General features: G+C 36.5%; 1 protein-coding gene across 3 annotated transcripts in view; it reads left to right on the top strand.

Moving 5' to 3' along the window:
• Positions 1-11559, top strand: part of METTL15 (methyltransferase 15, mitochondrial 12S rRNA N4-cytidine) — a 188224-nt gene that overhangs the window by 139086 nt on the left and 37579 nt on the right. For 2 of the 3 annotated variants that reach the window (XM_077761437.1, XM_077761438.1), the window contains exons 4-5: positions 7049-7240; positions 11369-11547. In XM_077761437.1, coding sequence (XP_077617563.1) covers positions 7049-7240; positions 11369-11547 — 371 coding nt within the window. The remainder of the gene's footprint in view (positions 1-7048; positions 7241-11368; positions 11548-11559) is intronic. The other variant, XM_077761439.1, reaches the window with a different exon arrangement.

Genomic DNA, 11559 nt, shown 5'->3' on the forward strand with positions numbered 1-11559 from the left:
TAATCCTGACTTGATGCCTTAGTTGTAGTGACTGAGCCGGTTCCAATTACATCTCTAGACTTATTCTTTTATGCCTAAATCTCTTCCCTATTCCTATTTAGGATATCAATTCCTTCACAACTGGGCAACTTGTTCTTTTTAGGAAAAATCTGGCCAACAGTTAGGGCCTGCCTATTTGCTGCCACATTTACTTGATGTTAACATAACTAGTTCCTGACAGATTGCTTTCTTGAAGTCTGCCTACTACCCTCCTCCCAGATGATCATGCATTAGCTCTTACCAGACCCCTATGGCACAGACTCCTTATTGGTCTCTACCCAGACTTATATTTATGGTACCAGAACCTAGCCCCTTAGTCTACCTCTGCATTCTAACATCGATCACCAGCACACACCACTGCTTATTTCTTGTGATGCCTGTAAGAGGAAGCTACTCTGTAACATAAATTCTAACTCTGTAGAAGAGAATCTAGAGGGAATTTTTTTCTCCTCCCTAGTTTCAAATGCACTCCTAAATACGAAGAAAGTGGTATATTGTTTGCAGAAATGCTCACTATAATCCTTCTCTTTTCTATATGTACTTCCTTGTAATTTATCTTTACTAGTCTTTTTATCAAGAGGTGAAATCTGATTTTATAGCCTTTGAACCTGAACTGAGCTGTGGGCTTGCTTTGGCCAATGAGATATTGGAAAATGGGGCATAATCAGAAACTTAAAAAGTACTTGTATATTGGGGTTGTCCTACCTTGCTATTTTTGGAACTTGACCACTGTGTTGAAAGTTGGGCTAGCAGGCTAGGGGACAGGGACACATGGTTTACCCCATCCAACTTCCCAACATGTAATTGAGGCCAAATGAGACCAACGAAGCCTCCTGTCACGTACTATCAAAAGAATCACCCAGCTGAGCCCAACCTAAATTGTAAATGTACAAAATATGAGCTGATTAATAATTGTTGTTTTAAGCTACTAAGTTTTGGGATAATTTGCTGCACAGCAAAAGTTAAGTGATTTAGGAAGAATCAAGACCATCATTATTAATCATTTTCATGGACCATTTTTATGTTTTTGCCAGTTGTGTATATTTCCATATTTATTTATTATGACAAAGTTCGTTACTATACTTGAGGCTAGAGATATAGAGTGACTTAAAGCATTTATTTAGTATTATTGGCAAAGGTGGAAGAATGTTAAATCCTAGGAGGAAAAGTATAATGATGTTTTTCTTCCCTAACTTGTCTCAGAGTTAGTCCCCAGATTTAGTTTTTCTTGAAAATTTATGTTCAGACTTCACATGTTTTAAATTACATTACCTGATTCTACACAAATAAGTCTTCTCTCCATGAAACTGGAAATTATATAATTATGTGCAAACTACGTCTTTTGTGTCAAGCATTGTATAAACCATGGGAGTTTTGGGGTTTTAAAATCAGGATAGATAGGTATTTATGTTAGCTCCAAGATGTTCAACCCTACGAGTTGGATCCACTTTTATAATTTGTATGGTAATTTATCCTTAACATCCTTAACCCCTTATTATTAGACTTTATGTGCAGTTAGAGAAAAGATGATGTGCCACATTCAATCCTAAATCAAAAAGAAAGTGAGCTATGACTACTCTTACATCACCACCACAGTATTTACCAGTGCACCTTAGTCTTTTATAATAAACAGAACCATGGCTTATACTCAAAGTGCAGATGACTTGTCAGAATCAAGATTATCACAGAGAACCTCAAAAATGGCTTCCAGCAACCAAGGTATTGTTGACATTCTACTGCTAAGCACCTTGGCTTTTCCTGGGCTTGGGTTTCAGAACCATTCTCAGGTAGAATGTGCTTTGAGTCACAATAGCATTCTGCTTACATCCTGGGGAACCTAAGGTAATGACAAATGATGATGACAATTTGAACAAATTGTGCATTTGTAATTATGGCTAAATGTCCCAGTTTGCTTCTATTTTTGTGACCATCATGATTGTCCCTGGCCAATGCACACTTTTCTGTTACTTGTTTTTACAATACTTGTGAAATAGATATGCAAAAACACTGAAAATTAAAATTTGAAGGAAGAGAGGAAGAAAGAGAAAAGGGAGCATGGAATGTGCCTGTCCAGGAAAATTAGCCTGAACATAATTGCATATATGAAATAATGCTCTGGGATCTGAAGTTAAGGCTGAGTTTTCATTCAACAGATTGGTCAGTAAACATTGTGGATGGTTTTTTGACCATGAGAACAACCTAATTCTGGAAACATGTAACTGATTTCAGCTTTAGAAAACTATGCCTTTAACACATGATTTACTTTGTGCTATTGCCACATAGTTACTTTTGTTCCCGTGTGATATTTTCATACTTGTGTATTACACTGAGTTTTGTACCACAAGGATTGCATTTTTATTCTTTACTAATAATCAGACATAAAACTGTATGAGTATTGTGTGTTAAACAGTTAGCTTCAAGCAGAATAATAGCTGTAATACCTAAGGAATTAAGACTGGGAAATAGTGATTTGTTGGAGGTTTTGGTAAAGTATAAAGAAGATTTCTGTGGTTAAAGGTAATACCTGAATCCTAAAGGGTTGTAGAGAATGTGCAGGGCAGAAATTATACTTAGATCTGCAACAATTGACAGAACAAAGCTGCACAAACACAGTGATGGAGGAGGCTTAGCAACTATGTACATGAAAAAAAACTGAAGGGTATTAGATAGCATAAGGCAATGGTATGAAATAAATTCTAAAACTATTTTGAACTTGAGCTGTTTTAATATAATAACTAGAAGAAGAAAAGGCCAGAATTGGCTTTATTCCATGCTAATCATTCTAGAATTTAGATCAAGGGGCAAAGACAAACTGGAACACATTCAGAAAAGAGCATCTAGCATGATAGGTTTTCTCTTTTACTGGAGAATATAACAGAAGAAATAAGAATATTATTTGGAGAAAAGAAGTCTTGAAGAAGCATGATAGCTACAATAGCTATGATGTTTGTTTGCCATTTTAAGAGAAAAAGCATTTCTAACTGGCTTTAACAACAAACATAACTTGTGGGTTCATGTAATTCAAAAGTTTTAAGACAAGTTGGATTTTACTTGAGGCTCAATTTAGTGGCCATTTTGGCCAAATTGGTTACTCTCTCCTTTCTTTGGGTCAAAATATCTGCTGGCAAAACTCAAGGCAATGTGCTTCTTTAATGTCAAGTGAGAATCTGAAAAACCTTTTTCCTCCTATACAGTTCATTGAAAGAAAGAATAATTTTCCCAAATCCCTAGGAAATATCTCTTATATCTCACTGGCTAGAATTGTGACATATGCCAATCTCTGAACAAATTATATAGGCATGGAGATGGTGTGTAAATTAGCATGGCTAATCTCAAATTTACATCTTCTTTTTTTAAGTTTATTTATTTATTTTTGAGAGAGAAAGAGAGAACACGCCAGGGAGGGGAAGAGAGAGAGGGATACAGAGAATCCCTAGCAGGCTCCATACTGTCAGCGCTGAGCATGACAAAGGGCTCAAACTCAGGAGCTGTGAGATCATGACTTGAGCCAAAACCTAGAGTCCCACGCTTAACCAGCTGAGCCAACCAGGCACTCCCACAAATCTACATCTTGAGCTGATTTATTATGTCTGTCAGGATTCTCAGGAGAAACAAAATCAGTAGAAGATACAAACACACACACACACTCTTACATATATTATATGATATATTGATATAATTTATAGATTATATATAAAAATATTTATATATAAATGTTGTATGTATGTATATTTATTTTGAGAGAGAGAGAGTGCATGCGTGCAAGTGGGGGAAGGGCACAGGAAGAGGGTGAGAATCCCAGGCAGGCTCCAGCCTCTGTGCAGAGCCTGCCTCAGGGCTCCGTCTCAAAGCTGAGAGATCCGCACCTGAGATGATATCAAGAGTTGGTCACTGGAGCACCTGAGCCACCCAGGTGCCCCAAAAGTGAACTGATTGTTAATCACATGTATAAACTACCATCACAGCAACACCTTGATTAGTGTCTGATTAAATAACTGAGTACTGTAGCCTAGCCAAGTTGACACATAAACCATCATAGATATAGTGAGTCTCTCCCAAAATACATGGCTGAAATTTTGAGGTCATGTTGGAACAGAGATTGGCAACTAAGAGGTAGCCAACAAATATCCCTTACAATGACTAACAGTAGAAATGTAAAAAGGCTTCCATGGTTGTGAGTTTTCAGTTGTTTTACATAGACTGATAGATACCTAGAGGGAAAATTGTAGAAATAGTGAGGAAACAGCTATCAACTAAAAAATAACTGGCTGAAAAAACAGTAGTGAGTTCTTACTATTGGGAATGTTCAAACATGGACTAGAGGACTGTGGTGTAAGGCCTTAAAATTAAATCCCAATATTATATGTTTCTGACATCTGAGGAAACCTGAGAGATCCTCCAATGGACCCACCACAAATTCTCCTCCCCACTGTGCCCCCACAGATAAAGTCCCTGAACCAAATGACCCTTATAAACAACATATGAAAATTATTCTTTCTTTCAAATTATTCATTCTTGAGAAGCAGGTTTCAGTTCCCTGCCCATGGAATTACTCAGACAAGGCAATCACATTCATGGGAACCAAGGGCCACTGCTCTTTCATTAGTATAAAACCTGTATCCTACAGCCTCTGCCTACCCATTCTATTCCTGAGTGCAACTCCTACCTAGCCATGCCTGGTACATGCTGCCCTCCTCCTCCTCCCCTGGGCTGTAAGTATGTGTGATTAATAAACTATCAATCTTATCTGTCCAGTGGTCAGGTGCCATGTTTCAACCAATTTACATAATCCTAGAATGGGAATCTTTCCCTCACCAATGGAGTGAATGAGAGGTGGTTAAAACAATGACTGCCCCGCCCCCCCCCGACTTTATTCAGCTGTGATAGTGGAGAGGGAAGAGATTCAAACATCAATTATATAATTGGCATAAGTGATTTGTAAGTTGCTTTTCAATCCCAAGATTCTACTTTTTGTGTTCCCAGTAGTATTAGCATTCATATTATATTTTCCAAAGACAGACATAACAATTCATCTTTCTACTATTAGCACCCATCAAGTTGTTTCACAGCTTATTCATTTGTACATTTCTTACTCAGTTCAAAGCTCAGAAATCCATGCTTTATTAATTTTTATATACCTTCAGCTAACATAATGCTGGATATATAGCAGATATTCAATGAATTTTTGGTGAGTGAATCTGAAAATCACTTGCTCCATTAGAATTTGGGAAAAAATTACCAATGAGCAGTGAAGTTCTCCTTAAACATAACACATAAGTAAACATCGTAAATATAAATTCCCCAACACTGTTGAAATCCAAATTCACCCTAGCCACCTGTAGATGGAGGGAATGAGGTCTTTGGAGAATTGCCATTTTTTTTTCCTCTCCTCATTCCCCATCCCAAATGCATACCAGTTGCCCTAAGGCTTCTGAAGAACCCCTCAGGCAGCATCTCACTTTGTGTAGGAAGGAGAATTAGTATTGCTGCGAGGTGATCCCAACTTCTTGCCTGTCTATTGATTTCTAATGTTCCAGTCACTTCAAAATCCCTGCTGAAAGCTAAAACATTGCTTTTGCAAGAAGGCATTTATTTTAAGCATAGTTTCATGCTTCAAGTATGCAGCCACATAGCACCCCTATCCTAAATTATGGGAAAAATATGGAGAAAGCTAAAATGCTTGGCTTGAAGATGTTTGACATCTTTTTCTCTGTGATTTCTGCTTTATTATTTGTTGTAATTAAATTGTCTTACTCATAAAATTTATTTTTTCCAGTTTTATTTAGATAGTAATTAGCATATAGCACTATATAAGTTTAAGGTATACAGTGTAATGATTTGACTGACATGTAATTGTCAAATTATTACCACAGTAAGTTTAGTTAACATCCATCATCTCATATAAATATAAAAAAAAGAAAATCTTTTTCCTTGTGATGAGAACTTTTAAGATTTACTTTCTTAACAACTTCATATATATCATACAGCAATATTAACTGTAGTCATTATGTTGTATATTATCCCTAGTACTTATTCAGTTTATTTATCTGGACATTTCTGCCTTTTAACCACCTTCATCCAATTCTCTTCTCCCCATCTCCTACCTCCGGTAGTCACAAATCTGATCTTTTTTTTTTTTTCTAATAAATTTGTCTTTTTTCTCTTTCTCATTTTTTAAGATTTCACATGTGAGATCATATCGTATTTGTCTGTCTCTGTCTGATTTATTTCACTTAATATAATGCCCTTGAGATCCATATATGCTGTCACAAACAATAGGACTTCCTTCCTCTTTTATGGCTGAATAATATTCGTGTGTGTGTGTGTGTGTGTGTGTGTGTGTATGTGTGTATACAGCTTTTTTATTCATTGGTTGGTGGACACTTAAGTTGTTTCCATGTTGTGCCTATTATAAATAATGCTGCTATGAAAATGGGGGTGCACATATCTCTTCAACAGAATGTTTTCATTTCCCTTTGATATATTTACAGAAGTGGAATTCCTGGATCCTATGGTAGTTCTATTTTTAAGTTTTTGAGGAACTTCTGCACTGTTTTCCATAGTATCTGCACTAATTTACATTCCCACCAACAGTGCACAGTTCCCTTTTCTCCACATCCTCATCAGCATTTGTTATCCCTAAATTTATTCTTTTTATAAATGATATATGCTTTTTCTCTAACCCATAGATTTAAGATTTATTTTAAAAAAGAAGGAATGACTTGTTCTGACAAAGGAATTTTGCAAATTCAGTGACCTTTATAGAGGTATACAATAAATTACATTTATTAGCAAAAATAAAATTACATTTAAATCGCCTCTGGTGTTGAAACCAAAGATGTAAAGTTTCCATTTCCAAATGTCTTTATACAGTACTAAGCATGTGGTTGGTATAAATATATATTGGTTAAATAAGCTAATAATAGGATACACTTCCTTTTATTGATCATAGACCTTAAGAATTTAATATAACAGAAGTCTTTTCTCCATCTCCTGGGTTTATTCACAGTAAACAGATCCGAGCTATGCTAGGCCAATTCAGCCAGGCAGAAGACTTATTAATGAAAGCTGGAGTGCAGCCAGGGACTTTGGATGGAGTTCTTTTGGATCTTGGGTGTTCTTCCATGCAACTTGATGCTCCTGAAAGAGGTTTTTCCCTTCGGAAGGATGGCCCCTTGGACATGAGAATGGATGGTGGCAGGTGAGTATCGATAAAGCATTTCTCCTCACAACAAGAAATCAATTTTGCAAAAACACTCTGAATTTAATTTCCTTTTAAGACTGCAGAATTCCCATCACACGCCCACACCTAACACTATCCATACATAATAAATCAGTTTTGTTTGCTACTCATTATAGATGTTACTGTTTCTCTAGATTTGAGATTCTAAAAGAAAAATCACTGCTGTCTTTACACAAAATAGTGAGGAGGATAACTTTCATACTGATTATCTTTTATATAGATACTATATGGGCTTTAGACTACTTACAATATTGATTAATGTAAATCTGAAACAATGGATCTATTTTTGTGCATGCCCAACCATGCCTTTTATGAGATGTATAAGAAACTATATTTAATGCATATTCTTTTGAATACTGCATGCAATGCAAGATTCTAGGGGTCAGTGATTGTTTTGTCCTGTTTCTTTTACTGTCACTTTGATTTAACATTCTCCAGAGAAATTACAGTTTATGGTACTATATCAACATAGTACTATATATAGGGCAGCTTTACACCTTCTCTTCATTCCTCACCAACATGGAAATACTAGTTTGTTCTCCATTATTCCATTATTCAAATAAGTAAATATAACACAAAGAGGCTCACATTCTAGTAAAATATACGATAAGTTCTTTTAAATCCAAATTAATCTTTAAAGTTTAGATTAGCACTTGTCTCTATGCCTAACACTGGCTCAGGGACTAAACAGCCTGTACCTACAAAGCTTAACCATGTTTTTCTCCCTCATTTCATGTCCCACCACTACTGCCAAATTATGTATCATGGCCCCTACTTTTGGATACCTTATCTTCTAAGAGAAATGTTAGATTTTATTATATCTAAATAAGCAAACAGTTTTGTTACTATCACTAATCTGCAATTCTAGACCTGCATAAACATTTCTGCAGAAACAAATAGGTTATCCAAAATTTCTTACAATCTCTTTGCAGGAACTATATGTAAGTAATTGAATGTCTAATTTAAGTCAGCAAATTCATATTCAGTTGACTTTGACTTCTTTTCCACAAACGTCTTTGTCTAATGCTAATTATTCGCAGATAGCCTTTTCTCCATGTTCTGATATGACCTGGTAACTTGGATTGTGACCCATACTTGTTGGAACCTTTTGTTCTGAGTCTTATACCTTCTTTTGCCCAAGTTGGCATTCATAGAATGAAGAATGTGATCATAAAAGAAAATAATGAAAATCCTTTAAAAAGCAGTGACTAATAGTAAAGGTCAAATATCTTTTCATGTTTGGAGATTGAGGTTGTTGTGCAGAGGTAATAAAATGTCAAGCAAATTTCTGCTGTTCCTATGTCTTGTTAAGGAGGATGCCTTCTGAAATACGATGAACAAAGCTTCTAGTTAATGGTAGTAAATCCCCATATTGTTAATGTAAAGACTTCTCAGCAAATTGTAGTCTGTGAATCAGGGTTCTTGAGGTTTTCCCCTAAGAACCTGAAAATAAATTTCCCTTAAGCATTAAATTGTAAGTCAATGCATAATGGATGAGATTAGAGTTGAGGAAATATATCTTAAAAAGCAGGATGGCTTCCAGGTAGATAGCACAGATGTTCAGAAAAAGGGAGTTTGTTCACATGAATTCATAGAAAAGGAGAATCATTGCAAATATGTGCAATGCTTATCCAAGTGATGTCATGGGGAGACAGCCCAAGCCAAAAAGTATGGCCAGTCAGATCCTGGAGGTTGATATATCTCTGTGATGAAGGTGGATGCAAGAGGCTTTCTTAACCTGTTTCACTGAACACGAGAACCTTATAGCATAGTTTAGTTAGTTCATAGCTTCAAGTACTTGCAGGTCTAACTGTTGTTAGTTGTATTCACTGGAAGTTAATAAATAAATTTCCACTTATGTTAATATTTTCTTTGTGTTGTTAGTATAGTCATTTTAAATCTCTGAAGAACCATCAAGATCTCTTACCTGATAAGTTGGGGGCGGGCCAGATTTCATATCTTGACTTCTTCATTATGAATGTCTCCTCTGAAGCCTGCTAGCAGCCTGTCAGCTTTTCAGTGTTGCCCCTTTTGTCTTGTAGCACAATGGAAACTTCTACATTGCTATTCAGTGTGAAAATGAGAGTAAAATAAAATTATGCCCATTATCCACTGAACTATATTTAAGCAAAATGCTGTTTTAATTGTCTTCCTTAAAAGTAGAACGGTATTATAAAGAACTGCTAAGTCCATCCATACTAATCTGAGAGTTGTTGTGGTGGAGCTGGACTGTGTCCTGTGGTTCTGAATTTACCATTAATAAGGTTCATCTTGATGCTCAGTGGTTTTGAGCAGTTGAATGCACAACTAGGTAAGATCTAGCAGGGATTTTATCAATTAGGCCAAGAATGATGATGGGGAAATCTCAGAATCAGCAAAATCTAAGGGTCATGCACATTCATTGACCTCTGTGTGCCAGACATTCTACTATCTGTTTTACAACTGCACGAACCCTTAATTCTCCCAGCAATCCTATGAGGAAAGCATGGTTACTTCCATTTTACAGGTTAGAAATTGAGGCTTCAGTAAGTTAAAAGGCTTACTCACTATGAATATCAAGTCCAGTACTCTAACCTACATTGATTTGACTCCTCCTCCTCATTATCATTGTTATTATTATTATCGTTTTATTATTAAAGGGAGAAATCCTATTGAGATGGAAACAGGACTACTGTACAGGATGTTCATTGGTCTGGGGGTGCCATGGCAGCTAAAAAGAAATGTGTCAGATCTGGAAAGCAAGGTTTCTCTCTCTCTCTCTCTCTCTCTCTCTCTCTCTCTAGCACACACACACACACTGAGAGAGAGAGAGAGAGAGACAGAGAGAGAGAGAGAGAAAGATCATGGCAAAATATGGGACAAGCCAAAGGCAATAGTTTTCTTCTGGAGGCACTAGATATGTTAACAAGGTTCTGTATATTATTTTTAAGAAAGAATTCAGGTTTCTTCACAGCCCTACTCTTAGGTCTTAAAACTCTACCATATCCTTATTACTTAGAGCCCCACAGTGTGATACCAGCAATCGACCAACATATTAATTACAGGAGTAGTAACTATACTATTAACAAAGCTGTCTTACTAATAAGTAAATTCTCATTTAGTTCATCACTTAGAATTTCTTGGCACATTTCCCTAAAGGAAGGCAAACTGGAATGCTTGGACAGAGTAAAGGCTATTTCCTACTATGTGATCTATTCTGTTTGGCTAGAGGGTTTCCTTTGCCTCTACCACCTAAAATTATTGTCTTAGACTTGTTTAGTACTATTTCTTGATTACTAAACTTTACCCCATGGTGACTTTATTCATGAGTTTATAAGCCAATATCACTAAACATTTGAAAAAATGTTCAAACGGAAACTGACTGGGAGTATCTTTTTGTATAGATCTTCTAACTTTAATATGTGCCCCCATATAAGTGCTCAGTTACTTTAATTTTTTTTATAGTTTTTATTTATTTTTGAAACAGAGAGTATGAGCGGGGGAGGGGCAGAGAGAGAGGGAGACACAGAATCTGAAACAGGCTCCAGGTTCTGAGCTGCCTGCACAGAACCTGATGCAGGACTCGAACTCACAAACCGTGAGATCATGACCTGAGCTGGTCAGACGCTTAACTGACTAAGCTACCCGGGCACCCTTCAGTTACTTTACAATCTCAGACTTAGTTAAGTTCCTGGGATACAGGCTCAATTAAATATCAATCAGTATCTGTATCTTCTTATAGTGAAAAAAATCAAATGATGGTTTAAATTTTCAACAAACTAAATCCAAACATTTTCCATTATTTTGGTTTAGGGGAAATCTGCATAAGTAATAATAACTTCTTTGTGAATTAAATGTTAGTAAAATATTTTAATTTCCTGCTGCCCTTGACCTTGATAAATGTCGCACACAATCCCCTCTTGCCTTTATGATGGGTATTTGAAATAGAAAATCTATTTCATTTGTATAAGATTTCAGTCTCTGACTTGAGAAACCTCAGGCACTCTCTTAGACTGTGTGTGTATGCCTGACTTCAGTACTCTGAAGTCTCACCTCTTGTCAATGAAAACTGACGTCAGCAAACTAATTGGCTCTTCTTGTGCGTAGGTACCCTGACATGCCCACTGCCGCTGATGTTGTGAACGCTTTAGATCAACAGGCACTTGCATCCATCCTGAGAACATACGGGGAGGAAAAGCATGCCAAGAAAATTGCTTCAGCAATCGTTCAGGCACGCAGCCTCTACCCCATCTCCAGAACCCAGCAGCTTGCCAGCATCGTTGCAGGTACCCTCATTA

This window comes from Crocuta crocuta, unplaced genomic scaffold (genome assembly GCF_008692635.1).
Source record: "Crocuta crocuta isolate KB4526 unplaced genomic scaffold, BGI_CrCroc_1.0 scaffold884, whole genome shotgun sequence".
Taxonomy (NCBI): domain Eukaryota; kingdom Metazoa; phylum Chordata; class Mammalia; order Carnivora; family Hyaenidae; genus Crocuta; species Crocuta crocuta.